The sequence below is a fragment of the Microcebus murinus genome, chromosome 9 (assembly GCF_040939455.1).
Source record: "Microcebus murinus isolate Inina chromosome 9, M.murinus_Inina_mat1.0, whole genome shotgun sequence".
In the NCBI taxonomy this organism is placed as follows: Eukaryota; Metazoa; Chordata; class Mammalia; order Primates; family Cheirogaleidae; genus Microcebus; species Microcebus murinus.
In genome coordinates, this window is record NC_134112.1 from 5,261,019 (window position 1) to 5,274,620 (window position 13,602).

Consider the following 13,602-nt stretch of genomic DNA (forward strand, 5'->3'; position numbering starts at 1 on the left):
CTTAGTAGAATGGGTTCCAGCTCTATCCAGGAAAATACAAGAGGTGCTGTATCACCATTGTTTCTTAAAGCTGAGTAGTACTCCATGGTATACATATACATTTTATTAATCCATTCATGTATTCATGGGACCTTGGGTTGTTTCCACAGCTTTGCAATTGTGAATTAACACTTGTCTATTTTTAAAAAATGTATTGCTCAATTCCTTTTATTTAAAAAAAACTTTAAAAAGATCTTCAATTTTTCTTCGCCTGCATTTCTTTAGCTCTTGCGTTTAAATGTCATGTGCTGCTAGTTGCTGGTCATTTTCTCCATCCTCTGCACCAGATCCTCACTGTCTCAGAAAAGGATAACCTGGGGACCCAGTTAGTCAAGGAGATACCAGAGGAAGACTGCTGAGGCTTTCCGGGAAACATTTTCTTTCTTTTTCCAAGAGAGGTGTTCAGGGGGAAAAGTCCTTTCCCAGGCTGGCTCCTTCTTCCTGTTGTAGGTGCGGTTGTGTGCCGAGGCTTAGCATGGATTGCGGGGGTGGGGTGGGGTTGGGGGGGGGGTTCGAGAGGGGCATCTGGCAACAATGAAGTGACAAGCCTGGGAAGAAAAAGCCACAGGTTAGCAGATGGCAGGATGAAAAGATGGTCCTTCATGATATCTGTGAACCACATCATCAGGCCTGCATTTTCTGTCAATCTCCAGGCTTCTTGCCACTCTGGTGTTTTGTTGCTTGTATCTGAAAACCCAATTCCGCTAATCAAAATATGGTACTGTTGTCTGAAACCTCGCTGCAGAACAAAGTGTAAGGTAATAATGGAGTGCTTTTCAGTCTTCCAGGTAAGCGACCCTGAACAGCCGAGAGCCATCAAAAGGTATGTAAGTGTTGGCTGAGGGGTAGATCTGAGCTTCAAGGTTCAGGCACAACAGGTATTCGAATTCCCTAATTTTATCTTTAAAAAGTCTGTCAAAATTGCAGGCTTCCCATTCCGTTCTTGCAGCCGGCGGGAAGCACGCACCGGGCACCTGCGCGCGGTGCGGAGGGGCGGTGGCGCGCGCACAGCCGCGGGCCGGGCGGGCGCACTGGGCAAGCGCGGCCCGACCGAGGGCGGCCTGCTCGCCGAGTCCGGGTGCGCCTCGGCCTGTGGGGATCAGCGGAACTTTAGCGCCCGTCGCCCCCTTGCCTGTACGCGGGGAACTTTAAAAAGCGAAGCTTCTACAACGAGACGCGGACAACGTGCGGCTCCCTGTAAACGCGCCACCGCGGGGAGGCGGGCGGGCTCTCCAGGAGACGGAGCGCGGCGCGGCCCTGCCAACACGCCGCGGGCCAGCGCGGGTCCGGTCCGGCGGTCAGGGTGCCCGACCCGCGCCGCCCCCAGCGCGAGCCCCTCCCGGCGCGCGTCTGTGCCTACGCGCCCTCGCACGCACGCACGCACGCACGCACGCACGCACGCACGCACGCACGGCGCGGGCCCGAGCGCGTCAGCAGCGCGCAGGCGCACGTCGGTGCCCGCGACTTTCGAAGGCCCCGGCGGCCCATGCCGGCAGACGGCCGGAGGTGGTGAGGGGGACGGGTGCGGCTGGGCGCCGCTGACCCTCGCGGGGCGGGGGGCATGCGGGGGAGCCGCGGGGCCGGGGCCGGGCGGGGGCGGAAGGGCCCGGGTAGGCCGGAGGCGGGGGCGGGGCGGCAGCCGCGGGATTTGCTGGCGGTGGGTGTGCCCTTAGCGCCCCTTCGTTCGCTTTTACTTCTGCTTTAGGGCAGGGTGGCGGATGGCCAGTCCCGGAGCGAGAGCGAGGCTCACCCTAGCTTGACACAGTGTGCAGAGGCGGCGACCGAGGGGACTGCAGGGCCGGCGTGGACCACAGGTCCCGGCCTGGGTCTGCCCGCTGCTTCCTTCCGCGAGGACTGTCTGAGGGCTGGAGCCGGGTCAGCGCGTACATTTGCCGCTTCCCAGTGCGGCCCTTTTGCGGTGCTCGGCAGTAGCTGGAACTCTGCTGAGTGCTGCTGGTCCCGTGACCCGGGGCAAGTTGTTAACCTCTGTGGTAAGAAAGAATGACCCCTTCTTTGAGGTATCATTGTGAGGAATAATAATAGGTAATGTTTTATCGAGTATTCTCTAAGTGCTGAGGACTGTTTTGGGTGTTTTACAGAATTAAAAGACCCTGTCACCTAAGCGATGCAGCTGTGTTCCATCTTAGGTGAAAACCGACATAGCGATTGAGAGATTTACCAAAGGTCGCGCTGGCAGATGCTAGAGCCAGGATCTGAGCACAGGCAGCCCGGCTCAAGATCTTGTGCTCTTAACTCCTGTGCTGTTTTGTTTTATAGAATAGAGTTCTATAAAATTCCTGTACAGTGTTTTTCACGTGGTAGGGACCGTCCGTTTTTTAGTAGCTATTCCAGCGTATGTCGTATTCTAGGTACTGAAAGTAATAGTAAACAGTTTCTACTTGCAGAAGCCAACTATCTGGTTAGGATGTCACATTCTTAAAACAATCAGAACATTGTTAAAATAAAGAAGATTTAAATGCAGCTCATATGTCAGTGTTAATAAACCATACTTTTTATATCTAGGAAAGGCCATAAAGGTTCATTTTTTAAAAAAGAGAGGCGGTCTCACTGTGTCACCCAGACTGGAGTACAGTGGTATAGTCATAGCTCACTGCAGCCTCAAACTCCTGGCCTGAAGAGATCCTCCAGCCTCAGCCTCCCAGCACTTTTAGCCACTGCACCTGGCTGTTAAATTAATTGACTTGCAAATGATGAACAGGACAGTGACTGTGTCATTGATCAGTGATGGCCAAACAGTTTTTGGTTATCCATATCTATATTTGTTGGATAAATGATTGAGTTGAAAGGAAGTAAGACTTAGTAGATGAATTTTGAGGGAAAAGGTGAGGATGGAAAGGAGGGAATTCTGGGAATAATGACTAGAACTCTGAGCTATTGAGCTGATCCCAGGATTGCAGATGATTAAGTGAAATGAAATCCTGGAGAGGAAGGGGATGATCATGGTAATTGTGCAAGTTTGTGACAAATGCTTTCCAAGTCACTTCTTTCAATTTCTCATTTCTAATATTTCATAAATGAGTTTAAAATAAGAGTTAAAATGGTATATTAAAAAGAAGTATGAACTGCTTCAGGGGAGGTCAGTTCTAGTTTTCACTCTAGCTTTATAGTTTTAGACAAATTATAGTCTCACTGGATCTTTTTATTTATTTATTTATTTTAGACAGTCTCACTTTGTTGCCCAGGCTAGAGTGAGTGCCATGGCTTCAGCCTAGCTCATAGCAACCTCAATCTCCTGGGCTCAAGCAATCCTTCTGCCTCAGCCTCCCAAGTAGCTGGGACTACAGGCATGCACCACCATGCCCAGCTAATTTTTTCTATATATATTAGTTGGCCAATTAATTTCTTTCTATTTATAGTAGAGTTGGGGTCTCGCTCTTGCTCAGGCTGGTTTTGAACTCCTGACGTCCAGCAATCTGCCCGCCTCGGCCTCCCAGAGTGCTAGAATTACAGGTGTGAGCCATCGCACCCTGCCCTTTTATTTTTTTTTAAACAAAGATTTATGAACACCTTTACGATGACAAATTGTTTGCAAGGCATTATGGGAGATACTAAACTATTAAATATGGCTCTTGAACTAAAAGAACCTATTGATTATTAAGCTATACTTCCAGGTAATTTAGAAGGTAAAATTTCAAATGCATGAGTTGTTGGTTTTTACTTTATTCTAATTCTCGTAGGAAACAAAAGGTTTTTTAAAGTACATTTTTCTTTTGGATTTGCAGGCAAATTCTATACATCTAGCAACATGATATATTCATTTATAATTCTGTTAGAATATAGCTTAATGTGATGAAGCTTATGAATATAATGAGAGAAAAAAATCTAAAGTAAAAGCACTTTACTAGTAGACTAGCTTGTTCTCATTTCATTTATTGTGACAATTTCATTTTTTATTTGAAACTGGGAGATTGTGAGAGATTCTGGGGCATTCTGTTTTAGGTGCTTATTTGTGAATAAGTCATTAAAAACATTTAAATGTCATAGTTCATATTTATGATTCGTGCTGCTCAATCTGTGACCTAGGCTAGTAAACATCAAGGAACATTGTGTACGTGTGCATAACATCTGGAGTGAAACTGCTTGTGTTGGATTTCTGGCACCATTCATAATTGGCTGTGTCATCTCAAGTAAGTTCCTTAACTCAGCTCAGTTTCTATATATGCAGTAGGAATAATGACAGTAGTTTTGAGATTATTTTTATATTCATTTCTTGATTCTCACAGTGGTTCCTCTTACTTTACAAATAAGAAAACTGAAGGCTCAGTGATAGTAAAAGGCTTAAGATCATTCATGTAATGTATCTTAGAGACCAGAATTAAACTCGTAGTTTTTTTGGTTTTGTGTATCTGTAGTTCCAATGTCCTTCCTTATTGCCTTTCTTTTGTTGATTAACTTTAAATCCTTTTTATATAAACCTTATGAATGTTTTCCCTATTCACAGAGAAAATTATATAAAACAATTTAACTCATAAAAATTATTATTAAGTCTTTAATCTTGAAGACTTTATATCAGTGTATCTTGAATACTTGAAATCTTTGGTTTACTGGATATTTCTCCTTTAAATAATATGTCCTTGTATTTTAATACGTAAAAAGTCCAGTGTACCTTTCTTCAGATTAACAGAGATTTTAAAAACTCTGTTTAAAGTATTACATCTTTATTTTCTTCATGATACTGATTCATTTTCATTTTTGTAATTTATTATAGAACCCTCTAAAATGCAGACCTCCAGCTCTAGGTCTGTGCACCTGAGTGAATGGCAGAAGAATTACTTTGCAATTACGTCTGGCACATGTCCAGGACAGAAGGCAGATGCATACCGTGCACAGATATTACGCATTCAGTATGCATGGGCAAACTCTGAGATTTCCCAGGTCTGTGCTACCAAACTGTACAAAAAATATGCAGAGAAATATTCTGCAATTATTGATTCTGACAATGCTGAATCTGGCTTGAATAACTATGCAGAAAACATTTTAACTTTGCCAAGATCTCAACAAACTGACAGTGACAAGTGGCAGTCTGGATTGTCCATAAAAAATGTTTTCCAAATGAGTAATGTACAGAAGATGATGCAAGCTGGCAAAACATTCAAAGACTCTCTGTTGGAACCTGCTGATGCATCACTGGTAATCCATAAGGAGGCCTCTGTGTTGGATCTTCCTAAATTTAGTGTTTGTGGCAGTTCTGGAGAGAGTGACCTATTACTGAACTCAACTCATGATACAGATAGGATCCAAGACTTCCTAGAGAATAATCCTTTGAAGTGTCCTCAGAGTGCCCAGCCACCTATGGTGACTCACACTGCTAAGACTTGTCCTACATTCTCAGTGCCTTTAGGTGACTCAGCCAGTGCAAAATTCCATGCCACACCATTATTTGGAAATGTCAAAAAGGAAAATCACAGCTCTCCAAAATACAGCATAGGACTAAATATGTTCTTATCTAATCAGTCTCATTTTTCTGCTGGCTGTGAAAATCCCTGGGAAAGGAAGTCTTTTTATGGTTCTGGCGCCATTGATGCACTTTCTGATCCAATGGTGAATAAGGCTTTTAGTAGGACAGAAGATAATGGCCAAAAGGATAGCAACCTGCCTACTTTTAAAACTGCAAAAGAGCAATTATGGGTAGATCAGCAAAAAAAGTACCACCAAACCCAGCGTGCATCAGGGTCTTCATATGGTGGTGTAAAAAAGTCTTTGGGAGCTAGTAGATCCCGAGGAATATTTGGAAAATTTGTTCCTCCGATACCTAAGCAAGATGGAGAGCAGAATGGAGGAATGCAGTATAAGCCTCATGGTGCAGGAACTACAGAACCAACCCTTCCAGTTGATGAGCGCCTGAAGAACTTGGAGCCAAAGATGATTGAACTTATTATGAATGAGATTATGGATCATGGGCCTCCAGTAAATTGGGAAGATATCGCAGGAGTAGAATTTGCTAAAGCCACAATAAAGGAAATAGTTGTGTGGCCCATGATGAGGCCGGACATCTTTACTGGTTTACGGGGACCCCCTAAAGGAATTTTACTCTTTGGTCCTCCTGGGACTGGTAAAACTCTAATTGGCAAGTGCATTGCTAGTCAGTCTGGGGCAACATTCTTTAGCATCTCCGCTTCATCCTTGACTTCTAAATGGGTAGGTGAGGGGGAGAAAATGGTCCGTGCATTGTTTGCTGTTGCAAGGTGTCAGCAACCAGCTGTGATATTTATTGATGAAATTGATTCCCTATTATCTCAACGGGGTGATGGTGAGCATGAATCTTCTAGAAGGATAAAAACTGAATTTTTAGTTCAGTTAGATGGAGCAACCACATCTTCTGAAGATCGTATTTTAGTGGTGGGAGCAACAAATCGGCCACAAGAAATTGATGAGGCTGCCCGAAGAAGATTGGTGAAAAGGCTTTATATTCCCCTCCCAGAAGCTTCAGCCAGGAAACAGATAGTAATTAATCTTATGTCCAAGGAGCAGTGTCACCTCAATGAAGAAGAAATTGAACGAATTGTACAGCAGTCTGATGGGTTCTCAGGAGCAGACATGACACAACTTTGCAGAGAGGCTTCTCTTGGTCCAATTCGCAGCTTACAAACTGCTGATATTGCTACTATAACACCAGATCAGGTTCGACTGATAGCTTATATTGATTTTGAAAATGCTTTTAGAATTGTGCGACCTAGTGTGTCCCCAAAAGACTTAGAGCTTTATGAAAACTGGAACAAAACTTTTGGTTGTGGAAAGTAAGTGAGCCACTTGAAATTAAAAGATGGCATCTGTGTAGTACAGTCTTTTTCATTTTTTAGCATACAAAGCTGGAGATTTGTTCGGTGTGTGTTTTAGAATATATTCTGAATTCTGTACCTCAAGTAAGAATAACAGTACCTCAAATTTTACAAACAATTGACATAGCCTATGTTAATATATGTTTTATTTGGCTTCCAGTTATTACCTGATGAGTAAGCCTATTTAAACAAAATGAGAATGAACTTTTTGTTTCTAAGAAGTCTTTCTTTTGAAAGTAAAGTGTGTAATATGAATAGTGAGCTCAAATGGAAACTCTTTTTTAGTCTGAAGATTACATTTATATGTGAAATTGTATCTGATTAATATTCATCTTTTATTAAAGAAAGTTCCTTTTGAAGGCCTTATATTTCTTAATGTTGCCTATGCTAGTAGTTTACATTTGAAACAGAGCATTGTTATGTAAATAGATTTAAGATCTCACCAAAAGCTAGAGTGAAAGTGCCAGTTTTTACTTTGTTCTGTCAGTTTGTAACCTTTTATGATTTTCTTTCTTTACTAGAGCTAGCTAATGAAAGCATTTTCAGAAGTAGCAAGATATAATCTGGTATCAGATATATCCACAGAACTGGAAGGTGAAGAATGTTGTATTTTTTCAGAGGGCATATGATGTTCAGCATTAACATTTTATTTGACACTACTTCATAGCCTGTAGTATTGCTGTCTTTCAAAAATAAATTGTTGTCTTATAAAGGACTATTTTTTTTTTTAATTTCAAAAGATTAAGGGGGTACAGATGTTTTTGTTACATGGATACCTTGTATAATGCTTAAGTCAGGGCTTTAGGTGGGCCCATCACCAGAATAGTGTTATAAGTTCATTGTAGAAACATTAGAAAATAGAGTTTAAAAAGAGGATAAAAATTGCTGTTAATCATTCCGGTTTGGAGGATACACTTTGAATACAGTACAGATTCTTCCAGATGTTGTTTTATATAATAGCAGGACTATACTATGCATCCTCTTTTGTAGCCTGCTCTTTTTCTTTAAAGTATGTCATCATTTTCCATGTTACCATAGACATCTACAACATCTTTCCTTTTATGATTGCCTAGGATTCCATTGTCTGCATGGTTGTAATTTATCTGGTCACCTGCTAGAGGGCATTTAGGGCAGGAAATTAGGTGATTTATCTTTTGGTTATTGTAAACAAAAATATGTTGGTTGCCATTTAGTGATTTTTTTAAAGTATATAGTTTTTTTGAGTAAATTCTTGGATTAAAGAATATGTACATTTTTAAAGCTTTTGGCTTGTATTCTAAATTGTCCCCTAGAAAAGTAGTGTCTTGTTATAGAATTTTCCTCTGCACTAAATCAAAGGGACTCTTTACCTTTACCATGGTAACAGTAGGCAGTTTGGGTGTTTGTTAGCATTGTTTTTGCAATCATTCATTCAAAAAACAACTGGTAGTGTTCTGAGTGCTGAAGGTAGAGTGATAACACAGACAAATCCCGGGTCCCACGGAAGCTACATTCAAGTTCTGATGTTTTCTCTTGTGAATAATGCAACTTGAAATGGAATTTGAAACATTTTTAATAGGTGAATTTAGTCTCTCTGTGTGTATATGCTTTAAATTTGTATTCTTGGTCTGCTTTCCATTTTTATTTTTAAAGCTTATCGTTGGAGCTTTTAGTTTTTCCCTTTGAAATATATGATTGTCTTTTATTAGAATTTGGATGTTAAACTTTTTGAGTTTTCAGTTATACACTATTTCACAATATTCATTACTGTATCCCTTTCTATTTCTATATAAACAATGTTATATCTTTGGATGCCTAGGTATTGATGTCAAGGAATTCTCTGTAGATTTTCTTTCTTGGTATTTAAGTCTCTACAGACCACTCCCACCCTTTTGGGGCTTATAAGTACTGTAGGTATTTAGATTTATCAGTGATCGTCCACTAAGTATTAATGTTTTACTTAATTCTTTAACTTGGGCTTAATGTTTATTAATAGTTTTCTTCAATTGTAGCTTCTGCCTGGTCTTACTTTCTGCTCTTACGTTAATCACCAATCACAGGGCCACTTCCGTCAGTGGATCTTAGTTTAGATTATGTGCAAAAGAGAAAATATAATTGGTTCAGCTGATCTTAGATTAGGCAGAGCCCATGTTTCTGGTTATCATGTGAAATGACTCCTGAATTAAGGTCTACTCTATTAGATAAATATCTAAACCTGAAAGGAATAATCAGCATATTTTAAAGCTGAAAGGAAAATTTGAGCTACAGAGTCACTTGACATTTGTTTCTACGTTATACACATAGAGACATCTCTTAGCCCATTGCAGTTTTGAGTATGTTTCTGAGGCAGTTGTGTAGACATTTACTGAAACTTCGATTAAGATTTCTGTCTCTACATATGATTGCCTTGGTTGGGTATGATTATCTTGGATTGTTTCAGAGATATGAATGCTAACCTGATTTTTAATGTCTTAAAAAGTTATAGTGCCTTCGTAGAAATATACATTTTACAACACATGTCACTTGGCTGTAGAATTAATACTTAAACATTTGGGTAGGAATATGGTAATTTATCCTAACTTATAATGTTAGGCCTTTAAAAATGTTTCTCTTAATATATCTAATAATAATATATGGTCCTTTTGATTTGTATTCATCTGTGGAAAATTTCTATTCTAATCTATGGTCTCTTTTTCATCCTTTTGAAATTTTAACTCATTTTCTTAATTCTAAAATATTTATCAAGTCTGCTTTCCACATTGACCAGTTGGTCTAGATAAGGTGGAGTTACAGTATAAAGATCATGGGTTTTGGAACCAAATAACCTGTTGCTGGATTCTGGCTCTGTCATTTGCTAGTGACTGTTACCTACTTAATTGTTCAAGCCTATTTTCTTGGCACGTGAGAAGTAGTAAAATGTAGATTTAAAAGGCCTGGCTCATGGTTATTCAATAGTTGTGCATCCTCTTCTCGGTCCACCTTGATTTTGCTTTCATTGCTTCAAAGGCTCATTTTCTTTTCAGCTATTTCACGTGGTTGTCTATTCTAGCTTATTCTGCTTAGTGTTGTGATATTTGCATTTCATTATTAGAGATCATGTGCCATCTAAATTTATCTTTAGTTTCATGGAAAAATTCTAATTCAAAGGAAAGAAAAGCCTTTTAGTTACGTTTCTTCTAGACTTTAGAGCTTTTTCACAGGCTCCAGATTGTTATTTTTCACTTTGTCATCCTTAGGTGCTATTCATTGGTCTCCATTGTTATTCCCCAGTGTTTTTAAGGGACACCTTATGACCTACCTCCAGAGGTGTGATTGAGAAGGGTTCCATCCAGTTCCATGGCAAAAGGACAGGTCAGATAAAGAAACATCTTTTAACTTCCCTCTTAGATTCCTAGTTCTTGACCTCAAATTGAGCTGGTGTTTAGCAGGCAGCTGGAGCACATTTTAAAGAGTTTAAGCAGATGGAGCTGTTTTAAAGGTCTGCCCCAGCAGCCTGGCCGAATGGAGGAAGTCTTATGAGAATAGATGACATAGTCATCACTTTTAACTCTTGTCCTTAAAAAAGACTTTTACATTTTCCATCACACAGTTTATAATGGAAAGAGCATTAAAATGGATAATAGAAAACTGCCAGTGATTGTGACCTTGGGCAGTTTGTACATACCCCCAAAGATCTCAGTTTTTTAGCAGTAAAAGTGAAGGAGTTGTACTAGACAGTTCTTAATGACACACCCAGGTCTGCTCTTTTGTTATCAGTTGCCCAAAGTTTAGGAATTTGACAATTGCCTACAGGTTACCAGGTGCTGTGCACTAAGTTGGATGCAAAACAAAATGTAGTCACATAAGGGCTGTGAAAGTATTCAGCTCCTGAATCTGAATGCAAGTATGTGGAGAGAGGGCTTTGGTAAGGAGTTAAGTCAGCCTAATGTACCACTGAATATATAAATCATTTAGGAAAAGGAAAAAAGAAAAATTAGGGAATCCACGTAAGGTGGGACACTTGGACCTTTGGTGCTTGTGACGGGCTCAGGCATGCCTGCAAGCAGCAGTGGGCCTGTTGGCTGAGGGCCCCTGCCAGAGTCAGGGAAGCCGAGGTATTAGAGCTCTCTCAATCCATTTCTGCTCAGAAATTTAGAGATGACTTAGGGAAAAAATAGGCAAGTCCTAGGTTCCTCAAATGTGGCCACGGCAAGCACTCTAATACCACAGCAGCCTGTGCAGGGTCAATGAGTCCAGAGCAGAGCCTTGTCCCTTCCTTTTCTCATCTCCGCTCACTGCCCTGGCCTGTCAGGCCCCACCCAGCTCCTGTACCCAGGTGTGACTAAGCTATGCAATCCCAGAGAGGGACCCCATCCTCTTGATGGTCTGATCCTTTGGTGTCAGGGTTGCTCCTTGCCTTTGTATCCAAGATAATACCTGTAGCTCAGCTTTCCCTTAATAGGCTTCTAGAAAAACTACACCAGCTTTTTTTTTTTTAAGAAGAAAATGTTAGTTTAATAAGTATAGTATGGAAATAATCATTTAAGATAGTGGGCTAAGCCACAAATTTATCTTTCCTGCCCATATGTAAAAAATTCTCATTGAAATAAAAAGATAAAAACAAAGAATATATCCATTGCAATGGTGAAAAGGAGGGAAGGATGCCATTTTCAAATATGACATTTCATGTGTTTCTGGAAGTTATAAGGTGAATGGTATTGTGTTGTTGGAATCCGTGAGCTGAGTAACAAAAGGCTGTGGAAAGGCCAGCTGAGATTGGTTTTCTCAGCAGTACCTGGGCCGTACCCCTCGCTCAGGCTGCAGAAAGTCGTGGGCCAGTAGTCTTGGTATCTGAGAGGATCGCCAAGACTAGTCTTGCAGACCTCATGCCCCACTGTGTTCATTTGCATCTGCTGGAAAGTAGAGTTCCCTTAATCAGGGAGTGGTTTACAGTGGCCTGGCTTTTGTGGGCCTTGTGGCCTGAGAAATGAGCCAGGGTGGCAGGTAACTTCAGGTTACCACATAAGACAATGTGTATTTTATTACATTAGTACTCGATTCAAGCAGTGGAAGCTGCCAATATACTCATTCCTGTCTTACTTTATAACTTGTTACCTACTTTTTCATTTTTTTAAGGATCAACCTCCCTTCCTACAGTCCTGTGTCCCTCCTACTGACACATGCAGGCCCACGCTCAGACACACAATCATGGCCACATCACGGTTGACACCTCCCTTCCCATCCTTGGCCGTGCTGGGCAATGTGAGAGACACAACTGGTAAGGAAGCTTTTCCACTCTCTGTACTAATCAGTTTTAAAGTATAAATTAGTTTGTCTCACTTCCCCCCGTATAATCCTCTGGTAGATTCCCACTGAAATGAAAATAAAATCCAAGTTTCTTCCTGGAGCCAAACATGATTTCACTCTCCATCTTTCCTTCTTTGTTCCATCCCACTGGCCCATTATCTTAACCAGAGTGCAGCAAGCAGGTTTCTCAGTGGGAAGCATGGTAGGCAGAACTCTCCAGATATTCCCCTTTGGTTATTCAGTCAAGCACTAATCTAGGCACTGCTGGGAAGGGACTTTGCAGATGTAAGGTAGTTATGGACCCTTAAGAAATGGAGGTTTCCCTGAATTATTTGGATAGACCCTATATAATCACATGAGTCCTTTAGTAGAGTATCGCTGAAGTGAGAACTACATGCACCCTTAGAAGCAGAGAATATTCTCTGGCTGGTTAGAGAAGAGAAAAGCAGAAGAGGAAGTCAGAGATTCCAAGTGTGAGAAGGATGTAACCTGCTGTTGCAGCTCTGAGATGTGGGAGCCATGTGTACGGGCTGGAGAGAAGCCTCTAGGAGCTGACAGCAGCCCCCAGATGACAGCCAACAAGGAAACAGAGACCTCAGTTCTACCGGTGCATAGAAATGGATTCTGCTAACAACCTGAATGGGCCTGGAAGCCTCCCCAGAGATTCCAGATAAGAGCCAGCTGACACCTTGATTTCAGTCTTAGGAAATCCAGAGCAGAGAAACCAACAGAGCCTACCAGACTTCTGACTGACTGAACTCCGAGGTAATAACTTTGTGTTGTTCTAAGTTGCTAAGTTTGTGGTAATTTGTTACAGCAGCAGTAGGAAAGTAATGGAGGGAGCAAGGGCCTTTATACTACCTATTCCTTGAGTTTGGAAATTTCCCTGCAGCCTCTGGTGGTTATTGCCTCATTCAAGTTAATATAATTTCTCCAGAAAGGCCTTCCCTGACCCCTGTCTGTGAGGGAGCCTCCACCAACTTCAAACATATGCACACCCACCACTAGCACATTACCCTACGTTTTTTATTGGTAATATCTGAAAATATTTATGCTTGCTGTCTTTTTATCCCTAACCTGTCCCCACCCCATGTAACACCCACTAGAAAGTTCCCTGCAGCCAGGGACTTTTATGTTCACCTCAGAACCACATAAGATTCACCAGACATCTGAGAAAACCTGACAGTTTGAGAGACAACCAGAGAAGAAGCAGAGGAATTTCCATCAGAGAAAACCATTGATCAGGAGACTGAGTAGAGCTTTAAAAACTCCTGATCCCAGAAAGCATGGCAGCCACAACAAAAGCAGGTAGCCATTGTATTAGTTTATTGTTGTGTAATAACATTACCGCAAACTTAGTGGCTGTGACCAACGCACATAATGACCCTGCAGTTTCTGTGGGTCGGGCTTAGCTGGGTCCTCTGCCTCGGGGTCTCGTAAGACTGCAGTGACGGCGCTGGCCAAGGCTGCTGTCTCATCTAAGGCTTGGCGGTGAAGG

At 41.6% G+C, this 13,602-nt stretch overlaps 1 protein-coding gene across 2 annotated transcripts; it reads left to right on the forward strand.

Moving 5' to 3' along the window:
* Nucleotides 1-1,422: 1,422 nt before the first annotated feature.
* FIGNL1 (fidgetin like 1) lies at nucleotides 1,423-7,915 on the forward strand. Of its 2 annotated transcripts, XM_076006251.1 has the most exons (4): nucleotides 1,423-1,545; nucleotides 1,745-2,030; nucleotides 4,084-4,187; nucleotides 4,769-7,915. In XM_076006251.1, exon 4 carries the CDS (start codon nucleotides 4,780-4,782, stop codon nucleotides 6,799-6,801), a length of 2,022 nt encoding a protein of 673 aa, XP_075862366.1. In that variant the 5' UTR covers nucleotides 1,423-1,545; nucleotides 1,745-2,030; nucleotides 4,084-4,187; nucleotides 4,769-4,779; the 3' UTR covers nucleotides 6,802-7,915. The 2 variants fall into 2 exon arrangements, with proteins under 2 accessions (XP_075862366.1, XP_020145523.1); XM_020289934.2 differs by lacking the exon at nucleotides 1,745-2,030 and having other exon boundaries at nucleotides 1,488-1,545.
* Nucleotides 7,916-13,602: the final 5,687 nt, after the last annotated feature.